Here is a 17,044-nt window from a genome sequence, read left to right on the forward strand (position 1 = left end):
TTCGACACAGCCCTTCTCATTTAGTATAGCTTAAAGAGACACAATAGAAAACATGCTATATTGCCTTAAAAACTGTCTATGAATAAAGAAAAAAAGTATTTTCCAAATCAGATTTCTGATTTCCTCATATCCCCAAATCAGCATTTTACTGGTAAAAATCAAGAAAGTGGAAGGGAGGGAACGAGAAAGAGCAATGGCTAGCGTGAACTAAGTGCCCTCAGCTTGGGGTGATCTTTGCCAAGAAAAAAACCCCAGAAAACAAAGATGAAATATAGTATGTGCAAACTTTTAAAACTAAACAACTCAGATGTCCAACAGTAATAGTTTCCAGTACTTCATTCCTCTTTTCCTCTCACAAAAGTTAAGTTAAAATTGCCCACAAACACTTCTGGGTGCTTAAGGCAATTGCTATGGCCTCACCATTAAAGCTTCACAACAGGAAAGCCCCATGCCAACAGCGGGTCAGGTGTGGGGTCCCTGATGTGTGCCAACATTCCAATCGCCCCTACGAGCCATTTGGGAGAATGCTACCCAATACCAGCCAGTGCTGTGCCATGGGCCAGCAGCTCTGCAACCCTGGTCTTGCCAATGCAAACGTTCCCTGTTGCTGTTTTAGTTAACTACTACAGATGCACCCTACCAAGTGCACCTCCAAAGAACAGGGTAAGACTTTATGTGGTGAGAACATTCACTTAGGCAAGCCCATGGGAACTCTCCTATATATGGCCTGTAAGTCAACCAAGACTACCAGCTCAAGTCTGCACAGCTCACCCTTTCTAAATGCCACCCCTCACCCCTCTCAATCTCATCTTTTAAGACTCTGTATTTGAGATTGACTGTACTTAACGAGTCAAAGTAAAGACTTCTCCAAAGGTTGGAAGCTAGCTACGCAGGACGTTCAAACAAGTTACTCAAGAATAATTTTCTAGGTACACAAATGTATTCCAAGCTCTGCAGATTCATTTTCAGCTTTATAAATCTTGTTCATTTAAGAGATACCATTGAATTCAGCCATTAACTTCAGCATTGCATTGTATTTAAAGCGATATCTGAAGATCACACACATTTTTCACACTGCTACCATATATTCCACATTGCTAGACTTTAACTCAAAATTGTGTTATTAAATACCACAATGCATGCTTTTCTGGACTTTAAAATGTTATTGGGGATAAGTACAATCTAACCCTTAAGGGTTTTCACCCTTATGCATGTTGGCTGCCTTATGGAAAAGTCAGACAAGTGACATGGATAACATAACTCTAGATGCAGTGTTCAAAAAAATTTCTTATTTTGCTATATTAGACACTACAGTAATTTAATGCGTACTACTGTATAAAGTATGAGTTCAATCCAAAGCATATAGTCACCTGAGATGATATTAAACATCCTTGGGTTCAGGATAGCAGGACAAATCAGTCGAAGAAAAACAAAGCCACTGAAATGGGAAGAAAATTGTATTTTGACCAGTTCAATTAGAGAATTAATGTAAAATTGTGTAGTCTTTACGGATTCAAGTTAGCGTGGAATCTTTTTGAGATAGACACCAACCAACCAGCATGCACTCTGTGAATACATTAACAAATTAAGAATATCATGCCATGACTTCAACTCTGATAACAGCTGAAAGAATAGGCAAATCGATTTCCCAATTAAGGTGAACTGTTGAAACCATGTGGGAAGAACTTAATTGTGGAGTTTTACTGAAGCCAATCTCAGACCACGCCAGCTTCAAAGAGGAGCTGACCCTGGTCTCTGACCTCCCAAAGGTTCTCCATTGTCTGCTACCGCAAGGCACCCATCCTTGCAGCCACCCATTCCCCAAGGCCAGTGTGAGGAGTTCAGGAGCAGGGGGGCAGAGGGAACCTCTCTTCTGGCAGCACCACAGCCTTTGGTCAGCTTACACCAATCCATATCCCGGTGACAGTATGCTACACTGGAAAAATAATAAGGGATCTGCTACTTTCCTCCACAAAGTAATTGTTGCCATCTAGAAAGCTAGGGAAAGAGTGCTCTGTTTTGACTGCAGAATTAGAGGAACTCATTCAACAGAAACCCAGAATAGCCTTCAATAGCATGAGAAAAATGCAACTTCTTGTTAACAGCAGAAGTAAAAACATCCACCTGAGGTTAACCTCAATTCTGGCTAATTGCTACAGAGTGAAGTGGCATATGGACCAACTAAAACAATCAAAATCATCATTAATGTTTTTTGGAATGGCTGGACACTACTGGCAGGATGGTTTTCACTACAATACCACCAAAGCCTGACCACTTATAAAAGAAGGAGGGGGCCTTACACTATCTTGCCTGTGGACAAGTACAGAGTGATGGTGAAGTCCATATTAACTGAAAACAACACACACAGTAGTGAGGTTAACACATCTTGTACATAGCCAGGACATCTAATATATACTGTTATAGATGATTCTTACTTTGCCAAGAACCACAAATTATGGGCTGGTAAGGCAACAGTTCTTGGCTATATGTGAAACTAAAGTATGTTCTATGGTGTGAATTTAAAGCTATTTAAAGCTATGAGGAAGTAATTAATTTTGAAGTCATGGCATATACACCAATTCCTCTTTTAAAAGTGCCCAAAGTTGAAGGCCAATGAGGTATGAAACTAGCATGGACCTTGCTGATACAGAAGATCTGCTGCTTCTTACCCTGGTCAACTTGCCTAAATTAAGAATGAGTCAGTATCTACATTGGGGGTTTTATGACCAGAGAGAAATAGCAGCACCTTCTGATTGATATAGTAGAGAAGATACCTTGACATCTAAAAACTGTCCATCTGCCCCTGAATATTTAATCATTCTTGGATGAAAAATAGTTCAGTAAAATATAATAATCATCGCTGTATGAAACTCTGTACTCTAGAGAGAAATCACTAGTACCCACTTGTGAAGACTAACATCACAAGAACAAAGGATCCAATATTTATAGCATTCAGTGGAAACCTCTGGAAAACCCTGAATTCAAGTGGTGCCCACTAAGGAAGGCCACATGTTTCTCTCTGGAGCTGGGCAGGAACAGAAAGGGATATGGTATTCACTTCTGAGCTCTACAGCCTTCCAGCAGGTCAGTCTCTCAAAGTAAGAGGGGCTCTCACAGTAAGACCAGCCTCCTTTTAAAGGTAATGCCCCTGCATCGTACCCTGGATGATGTAAGGCTTCTGGTGTCAAAATGATAAACACAAGCCAAAGACAAATCCTCTGAAAGACTCCCTCCATAGGAGATTAACCTCTGCAAATCATATGACTGCCACACACCACAAAAAAAAAAAAAAAAAAAAAAGATGTGGCTCTGATACCCTTAAAACCCCTGGTAGTGTTTAGAAAAACTGTGTCAAGAGGACATCTTTGTCAAAGATTTTTGTTTGACCTGTACAGGGAGTGGAGAGTATTAGAGGAAGAACTAGCGTACTGCATTGGTTTATGAAAGTACACTGGAGTTTTTCTGGCTGGTGCCAGTTCAGAGGAACCAGGTTCAGCAATTTGCAACACTTTTGGAGGAACTCTGGAATGTGTGAACATGGTTGAGCAGAAGCAGAGAAATTAAACAAAACTGGGACAGGATGGAAACACAGATTTTCAGAAACCAACAGAATGCTTATTCAGAGTGACAAGAACCAGCAGCCCAACACCAGCAACCAGGAGCCCTCTATGATGCAGAAAACTACCTATCCCAACACAGAGTAGATAGAGTACCTCAGCAAAATCTAATGACAGTCCAATTGTCTTTATGAGGTGTTAGACTCCTTACAGTGTTGGGTCTGCTTTTAAAAGGTCATCGGTCTTAAACCATGTAGGATTCCTCCAGCAATGAACACAAACTACATACGAGTCCCTGGGGTAAGGCACAGCCCTCCCAGATGGCATATGACAAGAACGTGATCCCCAGAGGTCACTTCACTCCACAGGTATCACAAAGGTTAACTATTGCTCTGAGAGAAGTTTTTCTTTTCCAGCATGAAAAAGGAAATTGCTGTTTTAGATGAGTTTGTAAAACTTGACAAAACACAAATTCAAAGTTAAAACTGTTAAGTAAAGCTATGCTGACCTCTAGGCTGTGTCATCTTATTTTGGCAAGGCTCTAAAAACATTAATAGGAATCTAGCAAGCTCATAATCCTTAATTGGGATATCATGCCTCAGCATCGTAAATATCAAATACTGCTGTAACCTATGTAAGTACTATACAGTTTTGTCATTGAAAGAAACATAGGTAAACAGACTGAGGTATGTCTTTAACCATACTTTAAAAGGTTGTTTTCAGTATAAAGTGACAAGTTACCTAACAACTCTCGTTCTCATGGTGGTATTAGCTGGCCACTTGTTTTGAACAGACTTCTGTAGGCACCCATAAATATACCTCAGTGTCCTGCAAAAATAAGAGCTAATTACTCATTCCATTAAACACAATCAAAAATGCTGGTCAGAAAGGATCTAGACCAATCTTCTACTTGATCCAGAACTATTATAAATTCTATGTTTATAACTTAGACATAATCTTTAAATCAGCTTTACCTAAGAGTAAATTTGTAAGTTAATACATTCATAAAAGTCAATTTATAAATTTGTATTAAAAAGTAAATTTATAAATGGCAAGGAAAAGCCTTAATACAAAATTCTATATGCAATTCAGTGGTTATTCAGATGTGCATTAAATGTTTTATAACTGTTTCCTGTTTCTTAAGTAGCATATTTCCTTTTAAAAAATACAATTTTGATGGTTTGACTATTATTATTTTTTAAATTTTTCTCTTCTTAAATAAACAGCAGCTATTCTTTCTATAAATGAGGGCTAGGTTTTATAAGTTAAGCAAACACAGCAGTAGTCCTCTCCCATAAAAAAATGGAAAATTGTGGTGTATTTCAGAACATTTTGAGAGCAGCATCATATACTTAAGAGGAGTACAAATTTTAATGCTAACCTTGCCAGCACTAATACAAAAGAAACACTTCTGTCCTACTTTGCCATCTCAAAATTGAGGATTTTGTATACTTTAAAAGCTAATGACACAGTGAAAGAAAACTGATAGTACTATCCACTTTTTAATAGATGATTCAAATCTAAGCTATTAAATCAAGTTATTTTAGCAATGTAAAAAGGAAGGAAAAAAAATATAAACTCTGCATTTCATTCGCAGACAGAAGTAATTATGGCATGGTATCATTCTACTGCTACCTGACTGTATTTTTAATATGCTGTTAATAATCCCATCTCTTTCTCAGAAGGGGAGGACTGGAAAGAATTTGTAATCAACTTAAATATATATAGCTCTCTGCTGACTACTACTGTCTTTGTGGAAATATGAGATTGATTATTTTTATTATTGTTCTTTATCTGACCTCTTAGGTCTAGTAGCTTCTCCTTCAAAGAAAAGCACGTATGCCAGCCAGAGACTTCTGCAAAAAGCACTATTAATTCCTGAAAGTGTTATTTTTTTACCTATCTATATTCCTCTGTGTGCATACAGCAACCCTAAAGAAATTAGTCTTATGACTGATTACCAGAAAACGAACAGGTAAGAACATCATTTAAAGGTGCAATGTAATTCACACAAACAGGAATTTTCAAATACAAATCTGAACAGAAAAGCACAAACTTACGGAGGCAGTATCTCTGCAGCCATGAATATTTTCTCCACCAATTCTGAAAGTATACTGAGTAGATGTGCCAAATTAGTGTTCACATCTTCATTTTTTTCTAACTTTGAGGGATTTAACTGAAACAAAAAAAGAAAAAGATTAAACTTCTTCTAACTAGAATTACTTATATAGTTTCATAATATTACACACTGAATACTACTTCAAAGTAAATTAAATATTCTGCTGCTGTACAAGTCTTTTACAGAACTCACAAGTCTGTTTCAACAGCTAGTCAGGAAATATGAAGATGCAATGGTTTTAAGTTCTAATGCATTAGGCTTTTAACACCTCAGATATCCACCACTAACTGCCTGCATGACCTTTTTGTCTGTCTCAATCCAAATTTCTGAGGATGTCCACCCTTTCAACAATTAAGGTAAAGTGAAATACAAAAGTTAGGAAGGTTGTTTTCAAAACAGTTTCAGGCTCAGTAACATCAGTAAGTTTTAAATTAAAATTAAAGTTCAGACATTGATTTCTATGATAACTTGAGTCTACTAGAAATTACTTATGTTACGACATTCGGTAACTGCTACCTGACAGCCTACAGTTGATAAACAATAAATGGATAATTTAAAGAAGTTTTAGTTAAAAAAAACCTTTTAAAATTCTACTATGTATACTCTTCAAAGCCAAAATACAGGGGGGGGGAAAAAAAAAAATCTCTTAATGGATTCAGTTCCTGTATTTCTCATATAAACAAATTTTAGTTGTGAGAGATTAATAAACATTTCTGAAGCTAATATTTAATGTAAACAGAAAATATAACAACCAGCAGATAACTGTGTCCACAAACCAAAATGTTTTAAAACAGTTCAAGGTATCACCTCACAGGACTGCTTGCTCTCCATTATCTTTAATATAGAGTCTTTCAGTGCGTGGTGAACAAAGCTTGTCGCTGTGGCTTTCATATACTGCTCCATCAGTGTACTTGCTAAAGTGGTGGCACGAAACAAGGTAGTAGCTTCATCTGAAAAAAAAGACAGTGAAGTGAAAAGTTGAAAAAAGGAGACAACAAAAAGCAGGGGAAAAGTGTGCTGTGTATAGTTTGATACAAGTTGTAACTAAAGGAGGAGAAAAAAGGAAGGTACCAGAGCCCTTCTCTCCCCACACACCCAGAGTTCCAGTAAACTTTAGTGTAGTGTAGTCAATACCTTCCATGCTTATCTCCCTGTCATTTAGTGTTCTTAACAACAGGGACTCAAGCTTTTCATGAAGAAAAATCTTCAATAAAATCCCAGCCAGCAGTGTTCTATCCTGTCCACAAACATGTGACAAGGCATAGACTACATGAAGTTCTTTCTGGAGTATAAGCTGAAAGAAAAACAGAATTTTGAAATATTCATAAACTTCTCCTAACATACAACAGTTTTGGAAAAACTGCTGTCATGCAACTGTAGTGATATACAGATGTCACTTTAAATACTATTTAATGATGTTAACCAGTGTTATTGACATCTGTCTGAAACAACTAAAAAAATTAGTTTTGACAGATGAACCAAGACACGTTAAACAACTCCATACCTCTTTAAACTCACTGTACTCCTCTTCTGGCATAATCTTCTCCATAGAATATCGTGCTCGAACACGCAAAGATCCTGGCTCAATACCCTTTAATGGTACATTGGAACTGAGTTGAAACCACTCATCTGTTGCATATCCTTTTTGTAATCGGCTTAATTGGCAACGCATAAACACTTAAGGGAAAAAAGCATTATTCAAGTAAGTTATTTCCAGCAAAACTGTGCTACTATTGAATAAAAAACCAGTTTGCTTTCAGCACATGTCATCTTGTTTCAGCAAGGGTATTAATAAGAGTAATCAAGATTTTTGCCACCAATACATTGACAGATTTGCTCTTCAGTGGTTTAACAGACTCCTGTAGATGGAAGAAATATAAAGCATTCTGTAAAGAATGTATATATATATATATACATTCAAGAATGCCGCACAGATATTGACACAGGGTTTTTTTGTAACACCCAAGTGGTGAGTAAAAAAGTGCTACCCTGTAAACCCAGGTAGCAGTCAGAAACTAAAAATAGATAAATTGCTCAGAATTCACCATTGGCTTTCCAGCCGTGGGCTGATACCACCATCAGGTCTACTCCTTGACCACTTTGTTACTTCTTATTATTTATTATTATAGTGCCACTATGGCTTTCCCAAGACAGGTTAAGGCTGTAACAGTTCATGTAAATTATGAAAAAAAGTGTTCCCAAGCAACCTGCTGCCTAGATAATGACAAAAGTCAACTTGAGAATGGCCAGATCATTAATTCACCTTTCACTGGTGTTGGTAGCTCAGAATTGCCAAGCAACGACCTGGACCTCAGCTGAAGTCTGGCCCCGCAGCAGGGTAGCAAGCTGCAGCAGTGGGGGCACAGGCCCACCCAGAGCGAGAACACACACTCCCAAATAGTTATTTCACGCAGAAAATAGTGCCCAGGCACTTGCAGAAGCAACACCATACCCATGAAACACCCACCACTCTCTAAGAGAGGCCCACCATTAATGTTTCACATTGAGCTGGTCAGCCTGGATCTTTCAAGCAAACATCTGCTCTTTCCATGCCTCTCTCTGAGATCTGCTTTCAATTCTTCACATTAAAAAAAAAAAAACCCACAACAAAAAACAAAATAAAAAAAAAACCAAACAAACAAACAAAAAAAAAAAAACAAAACAAAAAAAAACCCAAACAAACAAAAAAAAACCAACACAGGAGCATTGTTGTTGTTTGGGGTTTTTTTCCCCACATTTCTGCAAAGCCCATATACCACACTGCTTCACAGAAATTGTCAACAGTTCCAGCAGACTTCCCATTGCCCCAGTGCTGCAATACGTATCAGGATATTATCTGATACTGGAACAGAAAAAACATCACATATATAATGTTCACTTCAGGACATTCTTGTTGCCTAGTTCATATTGTTTGGCATTGATAAACTAATACAAGCAAACACATTCAAATCAGTCAAGTAGCACAAAAGACAATTCATCACCACCTGCTACTTATCGCCACATTGTGGCTAGAACTACGTCTTGAGACAAGATAATCAATTGACTTTCCTAGAATATTTCTTCACAATATCAAAGCTCCTGTACCCACAACTAAGAAATGTGTTTTTCTTATTTTGCCTGCACATGTCAGGCATGTATATCTCAGTGAGAGGAATGAAATACAACTCAAAGGAATAAAAGAACACTGCAAGAACATGGTCACAACTGCAATTACTGCCATTTTATCTGTCAGACGGAAAGTATCTTTTTTCCTCTTACTATGCAGAAAGTTTTCTAGTCAGAGGAAGGTGAGAGAGGTTTGAAACTGAAGTAGGTTCTGCAAGAGATTTCAAAATGAGTAGTAATTCTACTTTGGTCAAGGTTTCCTTACAAATCTCAAAAAAAAAACCCCAAATAATATAATCAAGAAATCAGCACTGAGGAATACATAACAAGCCAGTAACACAATTATAAGCAAACAGAAAATAACTGCAATGGATTATAAATACGCTGACAGGCTTTGCAACAGACAGCTCTGAACACAATGGAAAAGCAAAAATTTGAAGGGGGGCAGGGAGGACGTCCTGCCCTGCAGGGGGTTAAAGTTGCTCCAGAACAAGTATGGTAGGAAACAAGGTACCTTGAATAAGAGATAAGAAAAAAAAACATAAAAACACATTGGGTGGTAAGAGAATGAGGAAAAAAAAAAAGAAAAATCCAGTTTTTTTTCTATTTAAGAGCTTAGAAGCCATGTTCTTCAAACCCCTCCTTTTCTACAAAGCCGATAGATCTTACCAGCCTGTTGTTAAATTTGCTGGAACACAAACAAAACCACATTTGAAGAAGCAGCTGTCTGAGTAACATGAGGAAAATAAATTCTTGGGAACTGCTGTGGAAGGCAGAAGAAAATATGGATCCTTTCCCATTCAAAGTGATACTTTGAATACAAAAGTAACTTCAGGTTACTTGAGGCCCAAGAGTAGTACAAGAAGAGTAGACAGACGAGGTAAAATGGAAAGAAAACAAGACAAATTTTGTTCAGAGGCCACTAAATGATTATTTTATATTTTTTTTTTTTTTTTTGTGATGAAGTACTACACCTTTCCTGCCTTTCTCCTTCTCACTGGAAGTAGCAAAAAACCCCCCCAAAAATACCATGCAATCAGACTTAAAATTCCATGGCACTGAGCATTTTATGGAGCAGACTAACATGGACAGCTTCTCTTTCCCCTTATTTTTTGGTAAGCACAGGCATTGTATAACACAATGGCTACGCTATAGCAAAGCTAAGAAAGCCATCGGATACACAGGACTGGATTACTGTGCATTTTATTACTAAAAACCATGCAGGTTCTCATAAAAACATTGATGGAAAGCCAGTACCAGCACAACGGAAACATACAAACACAGCAGTATGGTGAACACAAGAATATACATAATTCTCTTGAGAAAAAGTTTGACAATAGTAATGAAAACCACACAAAGTATGTGTTGCTGAAATATATATATGCATCTTTTACAGCAAAAAAATACTTACATATATCTGGATCTTTACTTTTCTTTGTTTTGTTACTAAGACTTATCTCAAATCTATTAATATCAGATGAAAGATCACTAGGAGAAAAGACAGAAAGCCTCAATTAATACTACATTTGGCTGGCATTTAAGCTTATTCTAAACTCATTTAAATCCTGAGTCCTCATTATCAGCCAAAGACACAAAGATATTTAGGTGTTTCTGTCCATGCAGAATTTGGCTGAAAGGTTGATGCTGTGTAAGCACACATACAGTATTTTTAAAAAGCATATGCAAAACAGTACACAGTGTTAAGAAGCTTAAATGCAATGCAACTTACAAGAGAAATTCAGTAATTCAAGAAGATTAGGACTTACTCAAAGACAAATTCTTCTGACCACACAGGGTTCTGTCCTTCCCTGATGTGTGTTTTTGCTACCTGGACACTGTTCAGGTAGATGTTACAATACGGATTAGTAAAATGCTTTACTGGGAGTGTATGAGCTTCTTCTACATGCAAAATAAGACTGCTGACCTAAAAAAAAAAAAAAACAAACACACACACATAAAATTTACTTTTTGTCACTAAAATAGAAACACAAAACACATAAATGAATTATTCTTTATCCTCTGTGAGGAAGAGTCTTAATGTTCATATATGAATATTGAATACAAACTAAAATTTCTTAAAAAGAAGAGCAAGGAACAGAAGTAATGGAACATTTTAAGAGGCAACAGTAACAAAATAAGAGTAACTCAAATAATTACTGAATGAATCTCCAGCCCTGTGTTTTTAAGGCATCTTGTTTTCTTTAAAATTATCTTTGAGGCATTAGGATTTGCAAATACTAGCTTTTCTATGCACAGAAAATTTTACTGAAATAGAAGACTAGCACCTTGAATAAGAGCCATGGACAACTCCAAACACAATGGCTTATTTGGCACTTTCCTAACAAATTCCATAAAATTTCCTTGTGTAACACATTATATCCTATTCCTTTATGTAGACAAGCATTTTCTTGCTTTTTGAAGTAAAGAATTGTTTCAGATTGTCATTCTTTTTGCTTTGCTTTTGCAGCTTGAAGTCCCCAATTTCACCTGCCACTTTATCTGTGAAGTCACCTAATTTAGTTAATTTATTCAGAAGTATCCAAACATCTTTATAATGTTAACTACAGAATAGTTGTGTATCCTGAAAACATCCTATTTTATTCCTTTCTCCATTGTCTGCTAAATCAACTACAGTCAGTGTTCCTAACATTCAAAATTATCAGGGATTCCTGAAGTATTTTCCTATTATTCTCAAATTATTACAGACTTACCCACTTATGACTATCTGTTCTCAAACTCTGAAGAAATTCTGGCAAACACAGCACTTTCAAGAGGTCAAGAGGAATTAAGCCACAAGCATGATTCAGCATGTATTTGTTAGTGAAAATTAACAGTATTAGTTAAACGAGTATTTTGCTTACAATGTCACACAAGTCTGTCAAATTTCTAAAGTTTCCCATATGTGGTAAATTTTAAAAGTTAAGATGATATAAACGCTGACTTCTTTACACTTTTACTCAAATACAGTTAAAAAAATAACACCTAGCAAAGCACATGCAGATTGCCTAAAGCCATTTTGCTTTTTATGTATGTAGATATTGTAACAATGTGCAAGTCATTCTGGTTGGTTTCACAAGGGTACTGTGTAACTCTAAAAAGGAACATAAGCATATGCATGATTTACTATTGTTGAAAGGAAAATTCTGAGATTTATCAGTATCATTTTGCAATGAGGAAACAAGCACTCCTCCACATGCACTGCTAACCCCATAATATCAGCTTCACCTGACGTAGACGTTTATTTGATGTTCCTGGACTGGTTTTTCTTAAACTGCAAAACATCTGCAGAGCTTTCATCCAGTCCTAAGAGAGAAGGATGCAGAATAGTGTAATAAAACAGTCTGATACAGCTCCTTGTAGTAGAACAATCACATTTTAAAAGATTATTTAAAGTCTTCCCTTTAGCTTGGCAAAACCTAAGTTTTCTGTAAATCCAAAGTATGAAAGTTTGATTATTAAAACAAAATGCTTATCTTTACTGAGCAAAACCTAATAAAGGATTTGTAAATCTGAACCATTTTGTCTTTTAGAAATATCAGGCATTACTAATGCATATGCAGTGTGAAATTTACCGATTTTTCCAGTCTAGTAATATTACATGAACTTACAAATGGTATATAGAATGAAGCAAACCTTGTTTGCTTCTGAGAAAATTACAGTTAAGCCAAACTGTTGTGATTTTTCTATCTAGTACTTTTGTATGGCAGTCATAATACTGTGTATAAGTCAAACAAAAACTAAAACATTAACAGAGAAACATAGAGCGTATATCCATCATTCCCCATTTTGCTCAAAAATGCTTACAGAAGAGTGGATGGATAGATTCCATTTTTACCAAGGAAATAAACAGGTTGTCTAACACCAAACTGACTGTAGAACCTTTGTGCATATTTTTTTTTTTTAAAAACAAATAAGCTAAGATGCACTGCCAACTTGCCAGTCCACCTCTGAAAAAAATGACTGCAGCAGGAGAAAGCTGCTAACAGAGGAGCTTTGCCAGGGGCCTTTGGAAGATACGTTATAATCTGATTCTCAAGTTTTTGTCCTTCAACCACCAAATTTTGTATAACTCCTGCAAAGCACAAATTAGGTTTTGACCAGAAACCTTCTTAAATCTGTATCTCAAAGATCCACCATCTATTCTCAAAGTACAATTTAAAAATGTCATTAAAAAAACCACAACACTGTTTCAATCTTACTCTTCACAGTATCTTCCACATTTTAAAAATACAGGAACATGTACTGCAGCTATTCTCAGCTAGAATACTTTGCAAGTCAGGTTTCAGCTTTCAAAACCTCTCACAGAAGGAAAAGCTTTCAGCTATGCACCACAGTTTCAGTAGCTTGTTTCCTTATTCTCAGAAGTAGCAATCAAAAGAAACAAATGACTCCTAAATACTCTAACAAAAATATTTCCTGGATGCATAGTATGCCTCTATACCCACTCATTGCAGGAAAACCTTTCCCCTTAAATGCCAAAGCTTACAGCAGTGAGCACGAACGATGTGCCACAGCAAGCACAGTGACACTAGCATGTAAGGCTCCATTTTACATTTGCTTTTGTTTTGTACAAAACCATAAAGACAACATAAAATCCATAGGATGGTGCTGCTTTGATATTTATCTACCACATTATAAGAACCTTAATATTCAGATAAAGCTATTCTTCTATAAAATGTTAGGGTAAGAAAGCTGAACTTTCTCAAAAGAGAAATATCTATAATCTTCCCTAGTCCAAAGCCACATTATTAAAAAAAAAAAAAAACAAACTCAATTCTGTATAAATGCAGTGAACAGCCTGTTAAGCAGATCAAAACCAAAAGCGGATTATAGCAAATGTTCAGGGAACAAGACAGGATATTCTGTCTTCTACACATTCTTAATTCTTTTAATTTCTAGGACACAAAAGACATTGCAGATATAACAAAAATTAATGTACAGTAATGAATGTGGAAATTAATGTGTATATTCTCAATTACTATATAGCATGCTGCTTCTCAAAAACATTAAGAATTTTATCACGAATGCTACTACATCATTCTGATGTAATCACAGTGACTCACAAATTTCTGTTAATTTAACAGGAAAATTTGTGCTTTCCTTTATATACAGCACGAGAAGACTATTAAATTTATACAGCCTTCATGCTCTGGTACATAACAGTCTATTACAACTGCACTAAACAGATTTAATTCCATTTAAATAAAATGAAATACAAAGTTTAACTTCTGATGCAACAGGTATATTTCAGAGCTGTGGACTTTCAAAGCTGTAAACTTAATAAATAAGGGCATTATCTCATCTTTGGTAAGTCCTCCTGCCTGGGAGTGAATTTCAGAGAACTATGCTCCTATCCCACAATTCTTAATCAGCAAACATAACTGTTAGAGAGCTAGTAACTAAAGGATCTAAAGGATACCAACTAAAACCAGAAAACCTTACTTTTTGTGCACAATTAGGGCCCAAGACTATGAACAATCACCAGTTTACAGACAGGACAAATAACTGCAAAAGGCAGATGTTCAAGGCACTTTGGTTACTGGGTACACACACGTGCTTTAGCACTTTAGTTCATACCAGGAATATGCCTTTACAGGAAAACTCCCACTTACCATGCTTTGGTTTATAACATGGAAAAGTCCTGGAGAGTAAATTGTTCCTCTGAATTGAACTATGTCAAAAAAAAAAAAAAAAAAAAGTGTTCTCCAGAAACATACAATGGAAAATAATGGAAGTTCAGTCCATGGGACCCAACTGGAACTCATCCAAAGGAAAACCCCCAGGTAACATAGCTGCTGGGTTCTCAGCACCAACAGTTCCCCTTACAGATTCACTACTACTCCACTGCAACACCTGCTAGTATACGTAGCCACTAACCATTTGTGATACACTTGCTTCCTGTTTCAAAAGGGCAGCATCATTAAACACCACAAGACAAAACATTACTTCTTAAATTATATTTACTAACAAAAGCTCTCACCTGTGCTTGTTCTGGAGTCTCGCCTGCAAAGTAAAAGATGTAATGCTCTTCACTAAAGTGCTGAACTACTATCTGAAAACAGTTTGGCCTTAAAAATAAACAAAACAAAAAATGTAAGTTTTATTAATCTTTGTAATATTAACGGAAACCTTCATTTATTGATCTGTGCCAAAACAAAGCTTACACTGAACTAATACATTTCTGCTGTTTGTCTGTAAGGAGCATTGAACATTGTATCAGTTTTTGTTTGTATACATGTAGCATCACAACACCTGGAAAGACTCAACTCCAACTACAGATCCTTCAAAATGGCATTTGGTTTGAATGTATGATGTTAAAAAAAACCACACTTCAGCATAGCTAGTTTGTTTCAGAATATTGAGAGACTTTTAGAATAGGCAGTCAAGGCAACAAAGTAGCCACCTGGTAATGGAGAAGACATGCCAACAAAGCTTATCCTAACGACTTCAAAAGCAGTAGAGGTTTAGGCTTAGTTCCCAACCAATTAATCACACATTAAGGAGCTGTTGTCTCAGCAGCTCAGGAAACAATATTAACATAAAGAATCTCCTATCTGAATATGTTCCACGGCTCTCATGACCAATAAAAAGTGTACTGGATCACATGTTAATCATTGGATGTACATGACAAACCTCTACAACCTCAAATGCAATTATAGTGTCTTTGCCATTTTGTGTGCCTCCACTCATTTGCCAAAATGTCAGTCAAAAATGTTTCGTTTTGCCAAATTACAAGCTATTTAAAGCACACACTTTACTTAGGACTTTCCACACTGTGCTCATGGAAATTTAGCTCTCCTAAACCCAGTGTTACATGAAGGATCCTACTTCCTTTGCGAATAAGTTCCAGTCTTCAGTTCCCCCATCCGTTCACTGCCTGGAGAAATGCTGAGACAGCACTCTGTGGCCATGCCACAGGAGGGTGGGGGAGAGCAGGAAGTAGCCAGGTCTGGGGCTAATTAAATCACTGCCACCAAAGAGCCATGTAATACTGCAGACCTCACTGTACTTTTGAAAAAAGGGCCAAGGCAGTTTCTACCAGCTACTTAAAATACAGGAGAAACTTTGTCTCAGATACAGTGTGCCTCACTAGCAGCTTCCTAAGCTAGTGCAACCATGCATCTCCTCCTACCCATATTTAGGATCATTTACTATCTAATTACACTTTCATCCACAGCGCAGTGTTTCTTAAAAACTGTTTAAGAGACAGTTGATGTTATGCAAAAAATTCCTTGTTTACAATATACACCAAAGCTTTCCACATAATTGCCAATTTACATAAGGAACATTTTAGTAGGTTTTTTTTTTATTACTGTTCTGGTGCTCTTTCTATCTATGCTCCACATTCTAATTAGTTTAATGGATTTTTTTCAGAATTATGACAAACATTAAATAAAACCCACAACAGATCAAACAAAAGCACCAGTCTTTGCAGCTTAAGAAATGACGCTAATTTTAAGCATTTGTCTTGAAGTTTTTCATAAAAGTAACTAGATGTTGACTGTATATCAGTTTTTAATAAATATTAAGATCCATGGGATAACCAGAACTTCTAACTAACACTTTTAGGATTAAGTGGACTTATTTCTTCTATATGACATAATACAGGACTGTGGAGGTTTTTTGTAGCTACCAATGAAAAAATATGTACATTTTTTCCTGTTCATTACCATTGGTATCTGAAAGAATTTTGATTCCAGCTTCTTTGCCGGAATCACATTTCTTGCAGTTGACACATTTTGAGTATCAAAATATTACAGTAAATAAGATTTGATGTGAAAATTATCTCTGAATATAGTAACTGCAAAAACAATTTCTGAAGATGTTGACTTATATGAACTAGTTTACTACTAAATTGGCCTAACCTAACAAAAGTATTTGTTCTTCAATAGAAAAGCAGTTACAGACTGTCTAATCAAGTTAGCTTTCAAATACCTATCAAAAGAATGTAGATCTGGAATTGACAAAATTCTTTATGTTGTCAATTCTTGGTTCAAAGGGATTAAAAACCTCAGTTCATAATTTCTAATGTCTTTAAAATGAAACACAGAACAATTAATGCACTCATTATTCTAAAATGACAATGCAAAAAAACTCAAACCATCAACACATTTCACAGTGAAACTTTAGCACTAAATTCTAGAAGTTGTTTATGTACAGTCGCTAGAGATCAAGTTGCCATGGCTGAACAAGTTCCTATCCATCAGCTACATCTGTCGACACGTACTCTTGCAATCCACACCAACCACAGTTGTACAACAGT

General features: G+C 36.3%; 1 protein-coding gene across 1 annotated transcript in view; it reads right to left on the reverse strand.

Annotated features, from left to right (window-relative positions):
- RASA1 (RAS p21 protein activator 1) overlaps positions 1 to 17,044 on the reverse strand; it is a 70,501-nt gene that overhangs the window by 14,006 nt on the left and 39,451 nt on the right. The window contains exons 12-21 of the mRNA XM_042788141.1: positions 14,762 to 14,849; positions 12,007 to 12,084; positions 10,548 to 10,705; positions 10,193 to 10,269; positions 7,181 to 7,353; positions 6,811 to 6,970; positions 6,484 to 6,626; positions 5,618 to 5,733; positions 4,299 to 4,385; positions 1,371 to 1,438 (exon numbers count right to left, since the gene is read on the reverse strand). Of these exons, the coding sequence (XP_042644075.1) occupies positions 1,371 to 1,438; positions 4,299 to 4,385; positions 5,618 to 5,733; positions 6,484 to 6,626; positions 6,811 to 6,970; positions 7,181 to 7,353; positions 10,193 to 10,269; positions 10,548 to 10,705; positions 12,007 to 12,084; positions 14,762 to 14,849 (1,148 nt within the window). The remainder of the gene's footprint in view (positions 1 to 1,370; positions 1,439 to 4,298; positions 4,386 to 5,617; positions 5,734 to 6,483; positions 6,627 to 6,810; positions 6,971 to 7,180; positions 7,354 to 10,192; positions 10,270 to 10,547; positions 10,706 to 12,006; positions 12,085 to 14,761; positions 14,850 to 17,044) is intronic.

Source organism: Tyto alba, unplaced genomic scaffold (genome assembly GCF_018691265.1).
Source record: "Tyto alba isolate M040663 unplaced genomic scaffold, T.alba_DEE_v4.0 Super-Scaffold_13, whole genome shotgun sequence".
Taxonomy (NCBI): domain Eukaryota; kingdom Metazoa; phylum Chordata; class Aves; order Strigiformes; family Tytonidae; genus Tyto; species Tyto alba.